This window comes from Sarcophilus harrisii, chromosome 1 (assembly GCF_902635505.1).
Source record: "Sarcophilus harrisii chromosome 1, mSarHar1.11, whole genome shotgun sequence".
NCBI classification, from domain to species: Eukaryota; Metazoa; Chordata; class Mammalia; order Dasyuromorphia; family Dasyuridae; genus Sarcophilus; species Sarcophilus harrisii.
This window is the reverse complement of record NC_045426.1, coordinates 687,338,127-687,362,972: the sequence shown is the minus strand read 5'-3', so window position 1 is coordinate 687,362,972 and position 24,846 is coordinate 687,338,127. Positions and strand designations below refer to the sequence as shown.

The 24,846-nt window shown below is 37.8% G+C and overlaps 1 protein-coding gene across 1 annotated transcript in view; it reads left to right on the top strand.

The window, feature by feature from the left end:
• Positions 1 to 9,909: 9,909 nt before the first annotated feature.
• LOC100922880 (P2X purinoceptor 7) overlaps positions 9,910 to 24,846 on the top strand; it is a 31,261-nt gene continuing 16,324 nt past the window's right edge. Inside the window, exons 1-7 of the mRNA XM_012542411.3 lie at positions 9,910 to 10,398; positions 11,950 to 12,094; positions 16,101 to 16,169; positions 19,836 to 19,908; positions 21,995 to 22,136; positions 24,140 to 24,220; positions 24,356 to 24,485. Of these exons, the coding sequence (XP_012397865.1) occupies positions 10,229 to 10,398; positions 11,950 to 12,094; positions 16,101 to 16,169; positions 19,836 to 19,908; positions 21,995 to 22,136; positions 24,140 to 24,220; positions 24,356 to 24,485 (810 nt within the window). The 5' untranslated portion in view covers positions 9,910 to 10,228. The remainder of the gene's footprint in view (positions 10,399 to 11,949; positions 12,095 to 16,100; positions 16,170 to 19,835; positions 19,909 to 21,994; positions 22,137 to 24,139; positions 24,221 to 24,355; positions 24,486 to 24,846) is intronic.

Below are 24,846 nucleotides of genomic sequence, written 5' to 3'. Positions count from 1 at the left end.
TTCTGAGGCCCAGTGGAAACCTCTATTGCATTTTGGACATGGAGTTTTGGGTGTTGTTCTCTCACCCTGTCTTCTCACTCTGTCTCTATGCCAACATTGAAATGCCCTACTTTACCACATTGAAAGCATTGACAAGTTTCTCTGGAAGTCCCTTGATGTTTAGGGACCCCGTCTTCCCATGTTCTGCATCATAGCCTGGGTATAAAAGGTATTTGTGCCCACTGTGTCACAGCATCTTCTGATCTCCTCTAAAGGAGTATCTTTGTGTAGTCCTAGTATAATTCTTCTACAAACCCCATTAGCATTTTCTCTAGCAAGTTGTTTTATCATTATTCCTGTTGCTGCATTTTCACCAATAGTTCTTGTGACAGAGGTTTGCAAATGTCCCATGAAATCAGCAAAGAGTTCATTTGGATCTTGCTCTATTTTCAGGAAGGCTTTCCCTCTATCTTGCTTTCCTGGGAGGCTGCCCCATGCTTTGATAGCAGCAGCAGCAGCAATTTGCTCATATGCTATCAAAGGGCAATTAATCTGTGCTGAAGCATCTGCATACTGACCTTTACCTGCTAGTTGGTCAAAGGTGATTTGTATATTAACTCCAGTTTGCCTGTTTCATTGTGCTTGTGTCCTAGATAGTTCACTACACTCCAAAAGCCACAAGTTTTGTCCAGGTTCTAAACATGTCCTTGCTATGGATTTCCAATCACTAGGAGTTAAGATTTTGTAAGCCAAATTCTCCAATACCATTTTAACATAAGACAATGTAGCCCCATAAAGAGTGCAACCCTTTTTCAGATCTTGGATAATTTCCAGATCAAAAGGAATCTTCTCCTTTCTTGACCTGAAGAGTCAAACTCTTGAATAACAGGGTATGCTTCTATTCTTAAATCAGATATAGCCTGTCCTTTTTTAGCTTTAACTGGTATCTTTTGTTATAGGGGGTGAACAAAGCTCCTGCATGGATGGTGCTGATAGTATCACTGCCTCTCCCCTTCCCCCTTCTTCCTCCACCCATGAAGACTTAATTGAGGGGAGTAGGTCAGGGAATGGGGAATGCCCTAATGGCTCCTGCTGTGAAGCACCACATTCCTTAATTTCATCAGCACTATACTTAACTCCTTTCTTGTCTAATTCTTCATGTTTTTCAATTGTTTTATCAGTACCCCACTCCTGCTCTTTCTTCTTTTTTCTAATTCTGATACTTATGTAATTCCTTAAAGCCAATTGTATTAAGTTATATATACAGAATGTTTCTTTAGGAATTGAATCAGGACCATTATCATTGTAATGTTCAATTAATTGCTCTCCTACTCGTTTCCACTAGTCTGGCTCTAATTCTTCTTCCTTAGAGAACCAAGGGGAGATGCACTCTAATGTTTCTAAAAGTCCAATGATTTGCTCCCAAGTTACAATCAAACATTGTTTTTTATTAGTCTAACTATGCTGTCTACACACTTTCCTTGCAGTGAAAAAGGCTATTTTCTAAACATTTGTCCCATTTCAGCTGAAACACTAGTTTACCCCTTAACAAAGTTTCCTGCTTGTCTATTTTTGTACTCACCCTATTTCCGCGTAACGGATATAGGTCCTTAGTCCATGTTTGGGCACTAAAATGTAATGTTCTGGTTTGCTTTCTGGAGGTCTTGGGACCAGCCTTTGTTTCAGCAGAGTAATCGCCATGAGAATAGCCAGGGATAAAGTCCAAATTCTTTATTATCTCCTTCACAGTCTGTCTCCTTCACTTGGGGCCTGGCTGGCTTTCTGGAAGGCCTTCCGACAAGCCTTGTTCTCAGTGGAGAAAGCAAGAGAGTTACCACAATGGTCTCTGTCTTGAAGTCTGTCTCAGTCAGGGAGCTTGAGCTCCAGGCTCCAGTCCTCTGTCCTCTCAGAGTCTGCCTCTGGCTGAGTTTGTCCCCATTTTATATGCTCTATTTCAATTATATCATTACAGTATACTGAGTAGGAACCATTATTTATTGTAAGATTAAATCAATCATACTGAACTAGAGAACTCACATGCTAAACTAGATAACCATTGCCTTATCAATTCCACTGAGTTAACGACTTATTTAAATCAATCATACTGAGCCTTAAGTATATTTCTCCAAAGTTCCTGCCCTTTACATCTAACCATGTACCCATTTTGACCTTGGCATATAGAATGAAAATGTTGGTGTATATCTAATTTTTTTCCCAAACTGCTTTCCAGTTTTCCCAGGAATTTTTGTAAAATAATGAATTCTTGTCCCAAAAGCTGGATCTTTGCATTTATCAAACACTAGTATATTATCATAATTCACTATGTGTTTTGTGTACCTCACCTATTACACATTATTTTTTATATGAAGAAAGATGCTATCTGCACCCAGAGAAAGAACCAATAAATAGAAATACATACAAGATAATTTTACCCACACACATGCATGCATGCATACACACACATATTATATATACCTATTTGTGTCTAAGGATAGACACAAATCTCTAGAACAGGGTGGGAGGGTAAAAAAGAGGGAAGGAAAAAAGAAGTTTACATGATAATTTTGTTGGCTATTTGAAAGGAATAGCAAGATGTACATAGTAGATTTGTAGTTTCATTTGCAATCATCCTTTTTATTGTATTATTATGTAAATACTTGTTTTATTCCACAAACCAAAAAAAATTTTTAATGTAAGAATATTATTTCTCCTATTAGCTCACAAATGGAGAGTTTGCTTAATGAATTGACTTGACCTGTTTTTCAGGTCCAGGAAGGAGCTGCCCTGACCCCTGGGATCTCTCAGTCAACAAGAGGAAAGATCCAATCTTCCTTGCATCCCTGGAGATCAGTTACTTAGCAACTCTGAAGGCTCTGGGGAAATGCAACATTTAACTAGCATGAGTGAAGGTTGATCTTGGCTTTGGTGTATTGGAAGGAGGTGGATCTTTTTAATGGAATCATATAGCAAAAATCCTTTGTCCTTAAAGCTTTTTGCAAAGGTGAGCCATTGCCAATATCTCTAGGGCATCAAAGCTGTCAATGGATCAGAGGGAGATGGAGAGCAGTGATTATAGTCCCCTATTGAATTTAAGGATGCTTCTCATTGTGTCCAAGTTACTCAGCATTCACCACCCTCACTCCCCACCAGTTTTTCATAGGTGAAACAGGTCATAGAATAAAGAACTAGAAGTGACTTTAGGGGGAAAGGGTGATTGCATCTATGATTTATTTGGAACGTTTTGTGGGGAAAATATGATTCTACTCCCATCTAACTCTGTGGTCTTTGAAAAATTCTGTTTGGAAGGATCCTCTTCCCTCTTAGAGGCTTAATTTGAAATAAGGAGGTTGGATTAAATGGTCTCTAAGTTTCCTTCCACCTCTAGATCATCAGGTTTCTTTTTTTAATTATTTTTTAATTTTATCTTTTTATTGGCAAAACATATGTATGGGTAATTTTTCAACATTGACCCTTGCAAAAACTTCTGTTCCAACTTTTCCCCTCCTTCCCCCAACTGCCTCTCCTAGATGGCAGGTAGTCCCATATATGTTGAATATGTTAAAGTATATGTTAAATACAATATATATATATATATATATATATATATATATATATACATACACACACAGTTGTCTTGCTACACAAGAAAAATCAGATTTAGAAAGAAGGTAAAAATAACCTGGGAAGAAAAACAAAAATGCAAGCAAACAATAACAGAAAGAGTGGAAATGCTGTGGTCCACACTCATTTCCCAGTGTTCTTTCTCTGGGTGTAGCTGGTTCTGTTCATTACTGACTAGTTGGAACTGATTTGGATCCTCTCATTGTTGAAGAGAGCCACACCATCAGAACTGATCATCGTATAGTACTGTTGTTGAAGTGTATAATGATTCCCTGGTTCTGCTCATTTCACTTAGCATCAGTTCATGTCTCTCCAAGCTTCTCTGTATTCATCCTGCTTAGACCATCAGGTTTCATGGGATTTAACTGTGGAGCCAGCTTCTTGGTTCATCTCTCTGCCTCAGGACTCTGGCTAAGGAGCATTTGAAATACCAAAAGGTCATAGAATATAAAATCCAAGAAATAATTCAGTTGTGTGGTTTCCCACTTCTATATAAGAAAACCAAAGAATTGGTCAGATGAGCTAGAGAGGACATAACTGTGACCTCACAGATATCACTGAGATGGATGGATTAGGGAGAACCATGACTAGATTATGATTCTGTCTGGGTATAATTTAACCAAAAGAAACAGGATGGATAAAAGAGGCCATGGGAAGGTATGCAGTCTGTTAAGGTGAGAAGGGGGTATGAATAGGTTCCCCTCTAAAAAAAAGAAAATGAGAAGAATACAGAAGGAAATCTAGAAAGGATCACAGACTAGTAGGACAGCTTAGAAAATTACCTGTAGAATCTGTGACCTACTTAAAGAGAAAAGGAAGTTCTCTCTATATAATGGAGAACTTTGATTCCAAGTACCAATATCTTCAATAAGTATGAGAAAACTCACTTTATTTGGGGTTCATTGAGTTCATATTTTGAGGGGGGGGGAAGATCTTGATATCATCTAGGAACCAGATCTGTTTAATTCTAAGAGGAAAGACTGTTCACTAGGGCAAAAATGACAGGAAGTTTAGGGAGAAGTGATCACACCCTCCTAGAATTTGTGACAGAGAAGAGAAAAGCTGAGCTTTGGGACATTAGTTGGTCTTCCATAGATTGGTTTCCTCACTCCCACACTCAGTCCCTGCAGGCTGGTATACAGAAATCTAAGACCATATAAGAGAGGTAATATGGCTTTAGTATGTTGGTTAGGAATTAAACAATGTATAAAAATATCACTACACGAATCCCTTTATGGAACATGAACAAATCCCTCAATTGAATCGAATTGGAAAGGGATTTTTGAATTAACTGGCTTAAAAATTAATTTTTTAAATTTGAAAATTTAAAGTTTAAAAAGCTTAACCTACCAACCCTGGATTCAATGACATTTTCCCCCCCAAAAAATCCTCAACATCCTTACCTCAGAAATTAACTCATCTTCCTCCTTTTCTGTTTCTGCCATTAGCATTTCCATTCCCTTGACCACATATACTTGAAGCCTCAATTGTTGCTGTTCAGTTGTTTTTCAGTGATATTCATTATTCAAATATTATTCAAACAAACTCTTTGGGGTTTTCTTAGCAGAGATCCTGGAGTGGTGTACCATTTCCTTCACCAGTTCATTTTACAGATGAAAAAACTGAGGCAAATAGAGTTAAATGGCTTGCCCAGGGTCATATAGCTAGTAAATTTCTGAGGTCAGAATTGAACTCAGGAAGATAAGTGTTCCTAACTCCAAGTCCACTGCTCTATTCACTATGGCACCATCTAGAGGCACCAAACCCTCGACTATCTTTAAATTTGGCTCTGGTTTAGCTTTCCAGCTCTGCTGAATATTATTCTCCTTTTACATAATCTCGATTCCAACCAAAATGTCCTTCTTGCTGTTTTCCATATAAACCATTCCACCATTGTTTTAATGCCTTTACAGAGCTGTCTCCCATACTTGCCATGTACTTCCTCCTTTCCTCTGCGTCTTATTATCCCTAGTTTTGTTCGACATTAAGTTTTTTTTTTCTTTTTTTTATTATTAAAGGTTTTGTTTTGTTTTCTGAAGCAATTGGGATTAATTGACTTGCCCAAAGTCACACAGCCAGGAAGTATTAAGTGTCTGAGACCAGATTTCAACTCAGGTCCTCCTGACTTATCCACTGCACTATCTAACTGCCTCCAAAGCTTTTTATTTTCAAAACATATACATGGACAATTTTTCAATATTGATCCTTGCTTAGCCTTGTGTTCCAAATTTTCCCCTCCTTCTCCCCACCCCCTCTCCTAAATGGCAAGTAATTCAATATATGTTATACATGTTAAAATATATGTTAAATCCAATATATGTAAACATATTTGTACAATTATCTTGCTGCACAAGAAAGATCAGATCAAAAAGGAAAGAAAATGAATAAGAAAACAATATAAACAAACAACAAAAAGAGTGAAAATGTTATCAACATTAAGTTCTTTTTTTTTAATAACTTTTTATTGACAGAACCCATGCCTGGCTAATTTTTTACAACATTATCCCTTGCACTCACTTCTGTTCCGATTTTTCTCCTCCCTCCCTTCACTCCCTCCCCCAGATGGCAAGCAGTCCTATACATGTTAAATATGTCATAGTATATCCTAGATACAGAAGGTAGAAATAACTCGGGAAGAAAAACAAAAATGCAAACAGTTTACATTCATTTCCCAGTCAAAATTAAGTTCTAACAGCACAAGAGATCTATTATTCCCCACCTCACATTGCTCCTGTCCTTCCCCTGAGATTTACTGTATTTATTTTGTTTTTACATTTTTGTATATGTAAATGTAAGGAATAATGGAGTCGATCAATCAAGTCATCCCAACCTACCTAATGTAAGTGACCAAAGGCTATGTTTGGTACTTTTACATGACAATATCTCAAGCAATCATTGGCTTTAGACAAGGTTGGAGAAAGCCCTTTATTGACGGGAATAGTGTTTGTATAGAAAGAGTGTTTAGATTGGCTAAGAAAACTTGTTCACCCTCTGTGGGCCAGAAAGCTAGTTCAGAACTCAAAAGATCTGAGTAAGCAGAGAATAGAGAACATCCCAGTTAGACTCTGGAGAAAGAATAGATTGAGGTGAAAGAGCAGAGCTTTGGGTCTCAATTTCCCTTCCTACCCATACACCTTGATGAGAGGTGAACTTCAGAGATCTAGAGAACTCTATCTTTAGCAAAGCAGAATTGAATTAGCCCCAAAATATGCAAAATTAGTGAACCTACCACAAATGTTGCTATGAACTATCTGTGTTTGACCTGTGGCAAACCATCCCAAGCTCATATTGGTCTGATCAGCCACATTCCGAGAAACTATAACTTGATTCTAACAAAGTGATGTTACTTTGGTTCTCTTTGAAAAGGATGGGCAACAATAAGAACAACAACATCTTCCCATTGGCATTCTAATAACTGATGGCTTTGACTCTTGTCTTGCAGCTGGACTCTGGAGGAGAGACATCTTGAGGATTCCAGCAAAAGGACTTCCATGAGCATCCCTTGGCCACATGGGCTCTCTAAGTTGGAGCCTACCTTCCCCTGGACTCGATTTGTACTTGTGGGAGAATATCTGTAAGAGGAATATTTTGTACTAACTCTTTTTGTTATATCACCTTAGTAAATTTGTTGTTGTTAAGTCATTTTTCAATTGTGTCTGATTCTTCATGATCCCGTAGTAGTGTGGTTTGCCAATTCCTTCTGCAACTCATTTTATAGATGAGGACACTGAGGTAAACAAGGTGAAGTGCCGTGCCCAGAGGTACACAATTAATGAGTGTCTGAAGTCAGATTTAAACTTGGGAAGGTGAATCTCCTGACTCTAAGCCTGGCATTCTATCCACTGTACCACTTAGCTACCCACCCTAGTAAATATTCCTTTCTAAAGCCTGAGTCTGGCTAACTAAATGCTATCAATTGATAATCATGGCAGGACCTACACTGGTGGGGGCTCATAAACTATATAGCACAACAATTAAAGACAACTCTCAAGAATTGTCATGGATTAATCATGATGAAAGATAGTAGTTATGCTCTGGGAACCCAACATTTTTTTTAAAAAATTTATTAAATCTTTTTATTTTAAAAATATGCATGGGTAATTTTTCAACATCAACCCTTGCAAAACCTTGTGTTCCAATTTTCCCTCCTCTTCCCCACTCCTTCCCCTAGATGGCAAGTAATCCAATATATGTTAAACATGACATAATAGAACAGGTACTAAATCCAATATATGCATACATACTTACACAATTATCTTGCTGCACAAGAAAAATCAAATCAAACAAGGAAAAAATGAGAAAGAAAATAAAATGCAAGCAAACCACAACAAAAAGAGTAAGAATGCTATGTTGTGAACCATACTCAGTTCCCAGAGATCTCTCTCTGGGTTGTAGATGGCTCTCTCCATCACAAGATCACTGGAGCTGATTTGGTTCATCTCATTGTCAGAACTGCTCATCGTATAATCTTGTTGTTGGCATGTACAATGATCTCCGGATTCTGCTCATTTCACTCAGCATCAGTTCCTGTAAGTCTCTCCAGGCCTTTCTGAAATCATCCTGCTGGTCATTTCTTACAGAACAATAATATTCCATAGCATTCCTATACCATAACTTATTCAGCCATTCTTCAATTGATGGGCATCCACTCAGTTTCCAGTTCCTTGCCACTGCAAAAAGGGCTGCCACAAACATTTTTGCATATGTGAGGACCCAATATTTCAGTTGAAGTGGAAGTTGGGATATTTGTCTTAGAAAAGGCAGCCTGTATAAGTGATGAGTGGCTTGACCTTGTTCAAACAGTGATGAGGTGAAAGAAGGAAGACATTATGAAATCTCAGAACTGAAAGGGACTGTTGGCAGAGATTAGCTGGGGCATTCTGTCCCTGACCAAGACTCCCTCCAACACATGTTAGAAAAGTGGCCATTTGAAGGCCATGAGTAGAGGGATCCTGTGACCTCTTGAGGAAACACGGTCCATTCTTAAGAAGGACTTTTCTTATTTTCTCAGCTTTGATTCATTCCTCCTGGCTGGGCCTCTTGAGACCAAGCAGAACAAGGCTAATAATCCATAATCCACAATCCTTCAGATACTTGAATAAAATGATTAATTACATCCCTCTGATAGAGACTTTTCAATATTGGAACATGGGAAGGCAGGGTCCCTTTTGGCCTTCAACAAACCTCCTATTGCACAGTCTCCAACCCTCTTGCCATCCTCTCTTATGGATACACTCCAATGTATTCTTCCTATAATATTATCAAAATTGGACAGAACTCCAGTCTGAGAAACCTTCATCCTCTTCACTGGTGACTCCTTCCCTAAGGCTGCCATTTTATGAAGGACCTCTGCCACTCTTCTCTTCCTTCAGGGCTAGATGCTCTACAGAATCTTCATTTTCTCCTGTTACATTGCCTTTACACAGGTTCTGATGCTGGTGAATGTTTAATAACCAGCTTTCCAAGGGAAAAGAAATATATGCAGGTCACACTTGTAGGTTTATTCTGCATTGTTCACATTTCTTCCATCACTTTCTTAAATCTGGATAATGAACAAAACAATAAATTGAGTTTTGATTTGTAGCACTTGCTGATTTAAGAGTTGTAAATGATCACTTTTAAAAATTAAACTACCTGATTTGATTTTTCTTGTGAGGCAAAATAATTGTATAAATATGTAAAATGCATATGTTGGATTTAACGTATATTTCTACCATGTTTAACATATATTGGACTATTTGCCATCTAGGGGAGGAGGTGGGGAAAGGGGAGAAAATTGGAACACAGGGTTTTTGCAAGGGCTAATGTCAAATAATTGTCCACGCATACGTTTTGAAAAACAAAAAGCTTTAATAAAGAAAAAAACAAAAAAATTAAAATTAAACTATCAGGTCTCTGCACCCCTGCCTATTTCCCTTAACTCCCCCCTCTTACTAGTTCCTGTTTGTGTTGCCTTCCCCATGAGAATGTAATCTCTTTGAAGGCAGGGATTAACTTGCTTCCTTATGTTTTTGTCCCTGATGTTTACCACAGTACCTGTCATATAGTAAGTTCTTAATAAAGGATTTATCTATCAATCTATCTATCCATCTAGCATCTCTCTCTTCCTCTCTGTTTTTTCTTCCCTCTCTCTTTAGCCATCCATTTTTTCTCTCATCCATCCATTTATTTCCCTCCTTCCCTCCTTTTCTCTCTCTGTCTCTGTCTCTGTGTGTATGTGTGGTTCTCTCCCTATCTCTGTCTCTCTCTGTCTCTCTCTCATCTCTCTCTTACACATTTCTGTTTCTCTATTCTTTCTCTGTCTTTTAGTGTCTTTTTTTTCTCTCTTTCCCTTCCCCTCCCCTTTCTCCTCCCCTCTCTTTCTCCTCTATCTGTTGTGTTCTGACCAGAGCAAAGATCAAGGTGTGTCTAAATGGCAAACTCTCAGAGAAGACTTTATCCCTAGATCAATCTCTCCCCCTGCCAGGTGCTGTGCTCCTTCTTAAGCAAAACTGAAAGTGTTCTACAAAATTGTCAAAAATCAAGACAGAAGTGCTTCTTAAGTGGTAACACTGCCCTTGTTCAGTCAGCCCTGACAGCACAGAAGAAGAGGTACTTCTAAGCACCCTCCACCATCACTATTGCCGCCATGCAGGCAGTCAAGAAACCCCCTGTCCTGATGGCAAGGAAGGGCCTAAAGGATTGGTGCTATTCTACTGGTCTGTTCAGTATTCAGACTGAGAAAGCTGTTACGATTCAGAACATCTGGTATGGGAGTGTGAAGTGGGCCATTTTTGTGATCATCATCATCTACATTTGGTAAGTCTGTGACCCTAAACTACATTTGCCTTGTAATTCCCCAATCTATCTCTTTAACCCTATGTTCTTCTGCTCCTTTGAATAGATCCCTCTCCTCCAGCAGCTCCTATCCTTACCACCACCAACAGTCTTGCCTTTTTTCATACACTGCCCTTTTCCTTTATTGTCTTCCCTTTCTTTTATCCAATGCTATCCATCACCCAAAACCCAGCTCATTCCATTTACCTAACGAATGGCCTTAACTACTCCATCCCACAAATCCATCCTTCTCCATGGAACTCCACTAGAAGTTGGTGTAATGGACTGGTCCACCTTAGCTTATCCTGGTGTCCAGCACAAAAATAAATCCTGGTGGATTGACTTTGTGTCTTTTTTCCTCTATGTGAAATGCTGAGCCCAAATTTAATAAATAATTGTTGCCAATTGAATGAATGAAATGTAGGTCAAATGGCATCTACCTTATCTGACACTATGTTTTCTTGCCTGTAAAATATATAAAACATAAATATTATATTATGTTAACATATATATTATATGACATAATATTATATATGTTAATAATGTAATATATTATGAATAATTATATAAATACATCATTATATATAAAATAATAATAAAATATAAAATACTATCTCATTGACATACTTTTCTAGGATAGTAGTACAGTAATTAAAGTAATTAGATGGGGTAGTGGATTCCAAAATTGGAATCAGGAGGACCTGAATTCCATCTAGCCTTAGACACTTACTAACTATGTGACCCTGGGCAAATCATTTAATATCTTTCAGTCTTAGTTTTCTCGTCTGTAAAATGAGGGATATCAATAGTACCTATCTCTCAGAATTGTCATGAAGATCAAGTGAGATAATACATGTAAAGTGCTTTGTAAACCTTAAATGCCCATATACAAGCTAATTATTATTAGTGATCATGTGAAATTTACTCAGGGTGATGAAGGGAGAAGCCACTAATAACTGGGAAAGATCAGGGAATGTCTCATATCAAAGGTGAGTTCAGATTTGAAGGAAACTCCTGATTCTAAGAAGTGGAGGTGAAGGGGAAATGCATCCCAAGTATGGGGGGTGGGGGGTGGAACAATACAAAGGCTTGGAGGTGGGAGAATGAGTATCCTATGTGAAGAATTGCAAGAAGACTAGTTTGGAGTGTGTGAAAGAAAGTGATATATAATAAAGCAGTCCCCACCCTCAAGGAATTTACATTCCACTGGGAGACATAATATATACATAGATAAGTAAATATGAAGAACTGGAAATATCAGGAAAGATACATAGGAAAGAGGCTATATAGCTTAGCTGAATGTTGAAAAAAGCTTGGATTAAAAGAAGGGGGAATAATGAAAAGGGACACATTCTGGACAAATATTTATTGAATAAGGACAATTCTAGCCTTGAAATTTCGTTAGTCTAGAAATCTTTTTTTCCTTCCTCTCTTTTCCACAAATTTTAAGGCTAAGAAAGGGCAAGTTCAATTAGAAAAAGAACTTGGGTTCTTTTGTTATGGTTATTTGTCTTTTCTTCTTACTTCATTCAGCTTTTGTCTGTGGAGTGAGAAATTGTATCAGCGCAAGGAACCTCTGATCAGCTCCGTGCACACCAAAGTTAAAGGAATAGCAGAGGTGACTGTAGGGAATAAGACCAGAGTGTTTGACCCAGCAGATTACACCTTTTCCTTGAAGGTGAGAATTCCTGAATTCCCATGCACAAGACTCAGTCTCCTTAGGTATTAACTTTCTCAGCCCTCAAAGGTCTTTGTTTTAATTTAATTTTTTTTTCAATTAACAATTATTTTTTTTCTCTCTCACTGTCCTCATTAAAAAATAAAAATTAAAAACAAAACCCTTATATCCAAGATGCATAGTCATTCAAAGCAAATTTCCACATTGGCCACATTGAAATATATATATTTTTATTCTGAACCGTGAACTTATCACATCTCTGTCAAGAGTTAACCAGCATTCCTCATCATTGGGCCTGCAAAATCCTGTATGGTTATTGTGTTAATCGGTTTATAAATCTTTCAAATTTATTTTCCTTATCCAATTGTTATGTATGGTATAAACTTTTCTCATTCTGCTCACTTTCTTCTGCATCAGTTCATAAAGCTCTTCCCCAGGTTTCTCTGAAACAGTTGCTTTGATCCTTTTTTTCACAATTTAAAAAATATATTAAAAATGAAGCAGATTTTGTAAGGTTAGCATTTGCCCTGGCACACCAAATATACCATACTACATGCTTACGGTTAGATACGAGATGACAAAATCCTAAAGAGAATATGAAGCAACTGAATCCATAAGCTATTTCTCAAGTTAGCAGGAACCTTACATCAGAATCATTAAAAAATCTGGCAGACAAATCATTTACCCCAGGATCAGTTCAAGAATCTTGGTCCTGTAAAAATAATAAATAATAATAAAGCATAATAAAAAGCTATAATTTAAAAATTTATGTAATAAGGGGCAGCCAGGTGGTTCAGGGTATAGCACGCCAGTTAATGGGTCAGGAGGACCTGAATTCAAATGGCACCTGAGACACTTGACAATTACCAGCTGTATGACTTTGGGCAAGTCATGTAACTCCAATTGTCTCCTCCCACCAAAAAAACTAAAAATCTATGCAGCGAATGGCTCACTTATATTCGGCCTCATGACCCTGAACAAGTCATTTAAACTCCTTTTTACCTGAGTTCCTCGCCTCTAAAATGAGGACACAATGGAGATGGAAATGGCTAACCATTTTAGGATATTTGCCAAGAAAACCTCAAGGTGTGAAGTAGAGTCTGACACTATTAAATGACTGAATAATAGCAACAATATGTTAAATATCTGAACACATACTCAGATGATACCTATAGATTTGTATATAAGCATATCTATGAATATTTCTATATTTCTTTTTTGCAGAGATAAATATGTTCTTTTTTAAAAATTATTATTATATTTTTTATTGACAAAATGTATGCATGGGTAATTTTTCAACAATGACTCTTGCAAACACTTCTGTTCCAACTTTTCCCCTCCTTTCCCCACCCCCTCCCCTAGATGGCAGGTAGACCAATACATGTTAAATATGTTAAAGTATATATTAAATACAATATATGTCTATATTTATACAGTTATCTTGTTGCACAAGAAAAATTAGATTTAGAAAGAAGGTAAAAAATACCCTGGGAAAATGCAACAAAGAACAATAGAAAGAGGGAAAATGCTATATTGTGGTCCACACTCATTTCCCAGTGTTCTTTCACTGGGTGTAGCTGGTTCTTTGATCCTTTTTTTACAACACAATAATATTCTATTCTATTCACATAGAATCTATTCTATTTGTTCTATTCATCTATTCATAATTTGTTCAGCCAATCCTCACTTGATGGGTATCCCCTTAGTCTAGTTTTCTATCCCCACAAAAAAATCAATATTTTTGTTGATATGAAGCCATTTCCTCTTTCTTTGATCTCTTTGGGGCATATGTCTCGTTACGGTTAACACTGGGTTAAAGTCTATGTAGTTTAAAGACTTTTTTGATTGTATCAAAAGTTCACCCATTTCCATCTAGGAGCCAGAGCATGGAGACCCTAACCAAAGAACTTAATGTAGGTGGACCCCTCATCATTCACTGAACGGGAGAGAACAAGCACAAAATTGTCAAGTGTGTTAACAAATGACCATAGAACCACAGCAGCTCTGCAACTGATATTTACTCTTGAAAAAAAAAACAAATAAACCACAAAAACTAGAGAGCTCACATATTAATTCTAAAAATAATTTTTTAAAAAAAATTTAAAAAGAAAGAAAGAAAACTGAAGAGATAACAGTGGTCGTAAGCAAAAGGCTTTCTTTATTTGGTCGGAGGAAGGAAATTAAGACTTACTTGCAGGAGCCTTCTGTAGTAGGAGATGCACTTTAGTGTAAATAAATCTCAGTACATTTACCTATAGCCACACAGAAAGCTGCAGCTTTGTTAATGAAGGATAAATTTGATTCAAAGCAGAACCTGATGATGGGGACATGGGTACTACAGGGGTTTGTCTGAGTTCAGAGACCCTCTGGTGCTCGTGAGAAACAATTTTGGAATTTTGCTCTAGCTGAGATCATCCAGAGGATGAGTGCAAAGTATTGTTGTTATGTCAAGCTCAGAAAATTGGTTGCTTTCTGTGCTTTAGTTCAGATATCTCCTAATAATAAAAAGAGAGGGATGGTCTTGGTGTAGGGGTCCTGAAAAGATCTATCATGCTCACCCAGACCCAGATTAAGGGACAATGGATTGCTTTGCAAAAGCTTTCTTCACCTGACTCTTTACTATCACTTTCTTTAAGATAGAATTAAGTTAAAATGACAATGAATATGTCTGATTTACAGCCTTTTCAGAAAGACATTCATATCAAAAGGAAAATACATTTAGCTTGAAAACAAAGGAATCTTTGGAAAATGCTGTATGTGCTTATTTATTTTTCTTATCAACATTTCCCACATGCCTACTATAGATCAGTGAACTGTACTAGGCAATAAGGCTAACAAAGGTTTAAATGAAATCCTGTTCCTGTCCTCAGGGAGTTTACAGTTTAGCAGTGTAGAGCATCTTGACATAATGGACAGAGCTTTGGGCCTGCAGTCAGGAAGAGCTTCGTATGAATCCTAGTTTTGTGGTCAACTAACTTAACTTCTGTCTGCCTCAGTTTCTTTATCACTAAAATGGGGGAGTTGGTCCATATGAAATCTAAAGTCTCTCCTAAATTTATCTGTTCTTGAGAGATGACCATGCGGTCACCAAAGGGAATGCTGGAGTATAAAGAATCCATGTCCCTTGTGTAATTTTTTTTCCTGAAAACACAATCTGATGGAATACCAGGAAGCCCAGGTAGGGAAAGCCATCCTTCCTGTGCATTGATCAGTGGGTTTCTTTTACTGCTGACCTATGTTTGGTCAATTCCCTGCGTAAACTGAGACATCCTAAAGGAATGGACAAATATTCTCTTTGGTGGGTCTCTTGACACAGAGCATCCTGCACCTGGAAGACTTCAGAAGTCAGTAAATTAATATACTAATAAATTAATATACATGCACAAGGAATTATTAAACTTGTACTCACCCCCCTTTTAAGCCTGTGCCTGTCGAATGTGACTTCCGAACCTAGGTTAACCTTACCTGTGGCCATTCCCTGACTTTGACTAGGGTGAGAGTTAGGGCTGGAGTAGGGTTAGGGAGTACCATGGTTGATTGTCTTCGAAGGATGGGATACCATCCATTACCCACCCTCCTTATGGGCTGATCTGACCCCAGCTCCTACTTTGAAGACTGTTCTGCTGTTCATGACTTTGCCCCTCTTTCTACCAGGATGTTTGTCACCACATTTTTCCAGACTTGTTCTTAATAAAGAAAGTAATAGTTTTCCCTTAAGAATACTCTCGCCAATGTGTTATCATAATTTGCTTTATAATTCTATTAAAAAACTCCCGGAAATTCTCTCACCAAAATACCTGTCCCAGATATTTTATCTTCCCTCATATGACATACTATTTTTTATCCTTATCACTTTAGCATAGTATCCGACATACAGTAGGTGCTTAATAAGTGTCTTTTTATTCATTGATGATAACATTTCCGCTATTATTATTAACAGCAATGAAAATCTAGAATGTTGAAAAATTCCCTGCATTTGAAATTTCTGTGCTCTTTTTCTCCTCAGGGAAATTCATTCTTTGTGATCACCAACTTTCTAACTACAGAAGGCCAGATGCAGGGGATTTGTCCAGAGGTAAGGGAGGTTCTGAAAGGGTATGGGGACCCCATGAGGAAACCTGAACAAACAGGTCTGGTAGAGGCAGGAAGGGTGCGATCTGGAGTTGAGACACATCTTTCATGGTTTCTGAAAAGGGTGAGTGTGTGAGTGCATATGTGTATGTTTTGGGGGAAAGGAGGTTAAAATAATAAGAAATGAGTATGAGCACTCTACATATTCAAGGAAGGCAGGAACTGTCTTTCTTTATATTAATATTTATATTAATTGTAACCTCAACACTTAACACAATGCCTGGCACATAGTAGGTGCTTAATAAATGTTTATTGAATTGAAATAAAGGCTAGCTTGGGATTTCCCAAGGATATAAAATTCCCTTATGTTAAATACCCTCCAGAAGATGTCTGTACCATCCCAGAAACTTTTGGTCCCAGAGAGTAGCCTATAGCACGGCTTCTTAAACTTTCCATTAATGATGCCTTTAAGCCCAAGAAATTTTTATGCAATCCCAGGTATATGGATATATATAAAACAGGTTTACAAATCCAACATTTACTGACAATAAATCATAAATTCATTTTAAAACAATTCTTTGGTATAGATATAATTTTGCCATTTATTAAAGATGAAAGCAAATTTGCATGTTAATGAAATGGATGTACTTGTTTATTTTTACATTAAAAATGTCTGAATATTTGATATCTTTTTACTGTTGCCAAATTTTTCACAGTCACCACATTCAGTTATGGGATCCTCTGTAGGGTTGCGCCCTACAGTTTAAGAAGCTTTGACCTAGAGCATTGAGAATTTGAGGTCTGCTTTCCGTTTGAGCTGCCTTTCTGCCATAGATACTCTAGCACCATTTAGTTAGGAAATGACAATGGGGGTCCCTGATGATTCTTACAGCCCAGAGGTAAACTGAATCTTGCCAGCCCTTCCCAATAGATCAACCCAATTCATGCCAAGCCCAACAGGGAGCTCAGCCCTGCTTTGTATCCTCTTCAGAGAAGGGAAGGACCGCAAGGATTGCTGACATTTTATTCTACCGCAAGGTCTCAAAGTGCCCTACATACAAGTTGGTTGAGAACAGGATACTTTTTGGGTTTTAAGAGAATGTGATCAATTTGATTAATCAATAAACAAAACTCCTGGCAAGCTCAAAAAGCAAAATCTCAGGATCCTAAGTGAAATATTATCTCATCTGTCCTTCACAATGATCCTAGGAGTGTGGGGCCATCATTACTTCCATTTACAGATATATAAGATGCGTGACTTGTCCAGGGTCTCACATCCAGGAAGTACGTGAAGTCAGGTTTGAACTTAGGTCTACAGGGCACAATAGATAGAGCACTAGGCCTGAAGTCATTTATTAGATGTATGACTTGGATAAATCCCTTAACCCTGTTTGCCTCACTTTCCTCATCTGTAAAATGAGCTGGAAAAGGAAATGGCAAACCACGTCAGTATCTCTGCCAAGAAAACTCCAAATGGTGTCATGTGGCTGGTCCATCTTATCTAGGATAGCCCGTTTATTTAGTAACTCAGTCATTATTTTAGTTGGAATTATATTTTTTCTCCTTAATTCTGATAATTCTTTGTGCATGGTATTAGTATATTAATTTACTGACCTCTGACTTCTTTTGTTTATAAATACAACTCAATATTCTTTTCCTCCTTTATTAATATTGGAATTACGTTATTTTCTCCTTAATTCTGATAATTCCTTGTGCATGGTATTAGTATATTAATTTACTGGCCTCTAACTTCTTTTGTTTATAAATACAACTCAATATTTTCCTGTTTTATTAGTATTGGAATTATGTTATTTTCTCCTTAATTCTGATAATTCCTTGTGCATGTATATTAATTTATTAGTATATTAATTTACTGACTTCTGACTTCTTTTGTTTATAAATACAACTCAATATTCTTTTCTTGCTTTATTAGTATTGGAATTGTTATTTTCTCCTTAATTCTGATAATTCCTTGTGCATGGTATTAGTATATTAATTTGCTAGCCTCTGACTTCTTTTGCTTATAAATACAACTCAATATGCTTTTCCTTTTTTTTAGTATAAGTCTTCAGGGAGATAGATTTGCCTTTGAGGACCCACAAATTGAGTTCAATGCCCTAGTCCATTTTTCTGTATTCTGACTCTGTTATCCATTATATTAGCTTTCCCTCCTAGTCTGGTACCAATCACAGATTTTTATACTATTCCATCTAGCCCTTTATTTAAGTAATTGATTGGGCAGCTAATTGGCATAATGAATAGAGTACCAGCTCTGGAGTCAGGAGGATGTGAGTTCAAATCCAATCTCAGACACTTACTGTGTAATCCTTGGGCATGTTACTTAACCTTGTTTGCCTCAGTTTCTTCATCTGTAAAATGAGCTGGAAAAGAAAATGGCAAACCACATCAGTACCTCCGCCAAGAACATCCCAAATGAGGTCACAAAGAGACAGATAGGACTAAAATGCAAAACAATAGCAAATCATTGATAAAAATACTAAGTAACTTAGAGCTAAGCACGATCCCTAGAGCCCTCTGCTGGAGATCTCCTTGGAAGTTAAGGATTACTCTTCAAACTCCAACCAATCCTAAATCCCCCTGATTCTATCATTTATTAGTTCTACCTCTCCATGTTTTTCATAAACTAGTCCACTTATCCATCATCTCTAAGGCTCTCTCCAGATCTCATTGAATGAAACCATTCCAAAACCTTTTAAAAATGAAAAAATGGTGAGTGAAGCAATGAAAAAACCTTTATTACAGACTGAGCCCCACACTAAGCACTAGAGATGCAAATGTTTGTCATCTAATACAGGGAGATGATACATATAGGGCAGTATTAACCAGGGAGAGGCGAATTGGTTTGGGAAGTTGGAATGATGCTGAGTGGAGCAAAGATTCCAAGGGCAATGGCAGAACTGGTTTGTTCATGGGCCTAGAATTGGAAATTGGGCCTAGAGAGGGTACATCCATTACAGCAAGATATGGCTGGGCTATAGAGTGAAGCTAAAAGCCTAAATACAACACACCATGAGATTCCTCCATGGCACAACCTTTGGTTCTGATGGAGGGAAAGAATGTGAGAAGATGGCTTAGGTATAAGAGGGATATTTTTAAAAAGTAACTGTTCACATGAACTGATGCTGAGTGAAACAAGTAGAATCAGGAATACATTTTACACAATAACAGCAAAAATTGCGATGATCAATTATGAAAGAAAGGCTCGGGTCTTCTCAGTGGTTCAGTGATCCAAAGGAATCCCAATAGACTTGGATAGAAAATACCATCTGCCACCAGAGAAAGAACTAAGGAGACTGAATGTAAATCAATACTTGCTACGTTCATTTCTTTTATCTGTTTTTTATCTCTTTTGCTCTGATTTTCCTCTCCCAACATGGTTCATAAAGCAAAATATATTAAAAATAAATAAGTTTAATAGGAAAAAAGTAACTTTGTATAACCCTTTAAAGTTTATAAAACACTTTTTAAGGCAACAATATAATGAGGTTGATGGGACAAATATGGGTGTCCCCATTCCCTAGGTAATGAAGAACTGAAGTTTGTCACAGGGCTAGTGAGACCCGAAAATTTGGAACTTGAAGCCAGTGTACCTGACTTGAAATCCCACGCTTTTCTCTCATATCCTCTTGTCTTGTGGCTTATCCTGCAGTTTCCCACCAACCAGACTTGCTGTTCTTCGGATAAAGATTGCGAAAAGGGGAGGACTGATCCACTGAGCAAAGGTACATGTTATTTCCTATTCCTAAGACCCTAAATCCAGTATGATAAAGAAGTTCTCGTTTTAGGCATATCACTCCCTCATTTTAGGCATAGACTCCCACTTAAGCCTCTGTCGGAACTCAGAGTCTTCAATCTCAAATCCTTCTATAATATATTATTGTTACTCTTATCATCCAAATTCTACTCCAAAGCCATGTACAGGGGACCCTGAATTTTCAAAGGCTATGTCAGTGGAGCACAGTGTCTAAAAGACAATGGAAGCCTCTTGAGGACAAAAACAAGTTCCTTTTATCTTTTTATTCTCAGCCACTAGACCAGTGTATAAGATCTAGGAAGAGTACAACACATTCTTTTTTTTTTCTTCAACTAATATATATACTTTCTTTTTTTTCTTTTTGTATATACTTTTTTAATTATATTTTTATTTTCAAAATATATACATGGATAATTTTTGACATTCACCCCACAAAACCCTCTGTTCTAATTTTTTCCCCTCCCTTCCCTCCCTTCCCCTAGTCGGCAATATATGTTAGGGATAGCACAATTCTTGAAGAAACGTTCCATTCCTCCAATAGAATGTAAGCTCCGCCAGCATGGAGACTGTTTACTTTTTCCTTTCTGTGTCACTAGCTCCTAGTCCAGAGTCTGGCATTTACTTAATAAATGATTATTGAATGGAATTAAAATAAGTAACAACTTGATTATTTCATTAATTTTTCAATGGCTCTGATTATTAACATCAAGAAAGAGATAAATTAACCCTGGCATGGTGGGTATCAAGTACAAAATCCAAAGGGAAGAGAGAGTCCCACAATTAGCAGAATGCCCTGCCCATGCAAAGTGCTCAATAAATGCTTATTGATTGGTCCTCTGACCTATGGCTTGTAAGATCTTTCAAAAACTCTTTTATATGGAGGGAAGTCCCCTAACTGAATCATGCTCCAGAAAATGGCAAAGCCTGCTAAATGAGAGTGGATGCAGCTTAACTAGAGAGGGGGTGAGGGGCAAGGCAGAGAATGAGGTTTTGGGGTCCAAGACCCCTGGTTCAAATCTCAGCCATGGCAACTTGTTACCTCTGTGAACAAAGAATTACAGATCTAGGGCAAGAAGGGATCTCTCCAGGTCATATAGTTCAACCCTCCCATTTTACAGATAAGAAAATTGAGACCCAGAAGCATTAAATGCTTTGCTAAATGTCATACAGAGGGAGAATTTTAAATGATAGGTTGGATTCAACAGTTCCTAAAGAACCATATAGTTCTAATTCTATGTTCCCGTGACCTTTGAACTTTTATTATTAATAAATCCTTTGACCCAGTCTTCTGCCTCTGGGTTCTTGGGAATGTCTAGTTTTTAAAGGCAGGAGCTTCTAGGTAGCACAATGTTGAACCTGGAGTCAGGAAGACCTGAGTTCAAATCCAGCCTCTGCTACTTACTAGCTGGGTGATCCTAGACAAGTCACTTCGTTCACCCTGTGTGCCTCAGTTTCCTCATCTGCAAAATAAGCTGGAAATGTCAAACCACTCCAGTTTCTTTGCCCAAAAAATCCTAAAAGGGGTCAAGAAGAACAGGACACAGCTGAAAAAAATCACTACCAACAACAAATGTGCTAGGGATTCAGCTAACAAAAAGATAATCTCTACCCTCAAAGAGCTTACAGTCTAAAGACAGACAACATAATACTCTGAGGCAGAAAAGTAGAGGTTAGAGAACAGGATACTAAGGAGCATCCAGTTAAAACCAGCAAAGTGGAATGTAAGCAACTTGAGGGCAGGGACTGGATTTTTTTTCCCTTTCTTTGGATCTCCAAAGCTTAGTATACACTAAGCCTTTAATAAATGCTTGTTGATTGGTGTAATATCTCCACGGAACCTCACAAAAATCCAGTAAAGTGGGTGCTATAGGGTCTCAGCTGCCACATTTTAATGATGAAGGTGACAAAGCTCAGAAGAGGTAGATCCACAAACCTAGTATGTGGCAGAGCTAGGATTTGAACACAGATCTCTCCTGTTTTCAAGTCCAGTTCCCTTCCTACCATCCCATTCTACTCTTCCCAGCAATGACTTTACAATGGTATCGTTCCAATAGGGATTCAAACGGGAAAATGTGTAAAATATAATGTGACCAAGGACCACCCAAAGATCCAAGACCTCCCAGATGTTTGTAAGCACCAAAAGACCTGCGAAGTCTCTACCTGGTGTCCTACAGAGGCAAGAAAGAAGACTCCTCAGTAAGTATGAAGCAGAATGGATTTATTCCTATCCTAGTATATGGCACACAGAAGGTACTATTTCAATATCTGTTGAAAAAAGAATGCATATATGAATTTTTATGCTTTTTTGTTCATTTTTAACTTTTATTTTCAGTTCCAAATTCTTTCTCTCCCTCCACTGCATGCCCCATCCATTAAAGAGTCAAAAAATAGAATACCTATTATTTATATATACATATACATATTGTCATGTAAAACATTTCTGATATACTAATGAATTGAATCTCCTTGAACAATGCTGATAGAGCTTAAATTAAGGCTTTCTTAGATTTTTGCCGAACCTAGTCAAGACAGTGGGTGGGGAACACTCAGCAAGGCAAATATACAGGAAGCCACTAGTACTTCTCCATATCCCTAAATAACTTTCTATTTATTTTATATGTACATTTTGTGTGAAAGAAAACATGTGGTTCCCCTATCCTACCCACATATCTACTTCTTAGTTGATGTAATTATAGAACGCCCAGGCTCTAATCATAAGATGATAATGAAATGTTAATCCAGCTAGAAAAAGGGTTTATTCTTGATCCCCTTACAAGGAGAACTAAATTTTTGTTTTTGGCAAGGCGTTGACTTGTCCAAAGTCTCACAGCTACTAAGTATTATGTATCTGAGGTGATATTTGAACTCAGGTCTACCTAACTCCAGGGCCAGTGCAGGATCCATTGCACCATCTAATTGCCTGACAACCAGATATTTGATTGTAAGCTCCTTGAGGGCAGAGGTAATCTTTTGCCTCTTTTTATATTTGTAGTGCTTAGCTCAGCAAAATGTCTGGCATAAATAGGACATCAATTAATAAATGTTTATTAACTGATTGGCCCAGGAAGGGAAAGATACTTGCCTAGCTGGTGGTGTTATTTGGTGGTGGTGTTTCCGTCATGTCCGACTCTTCATGACCCCTTCTGGGATTTTCCTTTTTTTCTTTTAATTTAATTTTTTAAATAATGTTGTATTTTTTCCTTTTTTAATTATACAAAGAATGTCTAACATTTGAAGAGTAAAAAATGACTGAAAAGCCCCAACTACAATATCTAAGCAAAACCAAACTTGGCCATGTCTGCCTCATCCTGGGCTTAGTCCATCACTCCTCCGTTGAGAAAATGAAGGCATCCTCATCCAATAGCCCTTTGAAGTCAAGATTGGTGATACAGAGAAGGAAATTAAAAAGATATGGGAGAAAAAATGAGAATTAGCTGGAAGCTCCCCCAAAGAGCAGGTCTTTCTTTTCTCCAGTTGTCATTGATTCCATGTGCCCTTCACATAAGCTCTCAGGGGTCCTCAAACTTTTTAAATAGGGGACTAGTTCACTGTCCCTCAGACTGTTGGAGGGCCAGACTATAGTAAAAACAAAAACTTTGTTTTGTGGGCCTTTAAATAAAGAAACTTCATAGCCCTGAGTGAGGGGGATAAACGTCCTCAGCTGCCGCATCTGGCCCATGGGCCTTAGTTTGAGGATCCCTATAATAAACATTTGTGGAACTGGACTGAATATTGTTTATATGTGTCCTGCCTCCCAGGGCAAATGGGTATCACAGTAAATCAAGCACTGGGCTTGGAATCAGGGAGATTCATCTTCATGATTTTCAAATCCAGCCTTAAAGACTCCCTAGCTGTGTAACTCTGGGTAAGTCACTCTCTTTGCCTCAGTTCCTCATCTGTAAAATGAGCTAGAGAAGGAAATGCAAACCATTCCACAATCTTTGCTAAGAAAACATAAAAATGAAGTAACAAAGACTGAACAAGAAGCATCTGCCTTCTTACTCAGATGTGAAGTCTTTAATTGTCAAGGACTGTGTCTTATTGATTGTACGATATTCCCAGCTCCACATCCCAGAGCTAGCTCAGATTTCTGCACAAAGTGCGCTCCCATATGTATTTTTGTGGAAATTGTCCCAACTTTTCCCTAGCTGGTGCTGGACAATGATCACCACAACACATCCTGTATTTTCTTGTTTTAGGCCGGCAGTCCTGGCCAGTGCTGAAAACTTTACCGTCCTCATAAAGAACAGCATTCACTTCCCAGGGTTCAACTATGGCACGTAAGTAGGGTTTTTTTTTTTCATTCCCCTTGCAAACATATAAATTGTTTTTCATTCATTCATTCACTACTAAAAAGGAAGTGGGCACAACTTTTCCCAAAAATGTGATTCAGTACCTCTTTTTTACTTTTGCAGAAGAAATATCCTGCCTGAAACGAACATTTACTGTACATTTCACAAGACCCTCAGACCAGACTGTCCAATTTTCCGGTTGGGAGATGTTTTACAGGAAACAGGGGCCAATTTTTCATCTGTGGCCGTTCATGTAAGTAGAACCATTTTACTATGAAAAATATCTTTCCAGACATCTTTATGTGAATTTGGTTCAGAGTTAGGAGGGGAACGAATAGACAGTAGCAACCACCATATAAAGTGGGGACAGCCACAAAAGGGACCAGATGACTTGGATATCATGCCCAAGAGGTAAGACCTCTCCTAATTCTCCTCCATAAATATAAGCAGTACAGGTATTCCACAAGCCAGTGGGCAAAGGCCTAATTGCCCTTGTAGTTAAGGACTTGGACCAGCCATTCCCCATTTCCCAGACCACACTCCTTTCCCCCTTTACTTCAAAGAATCCCTAACTTGTTCAAGATGTAACTGAAACACTATTTTGTACAAGAAGC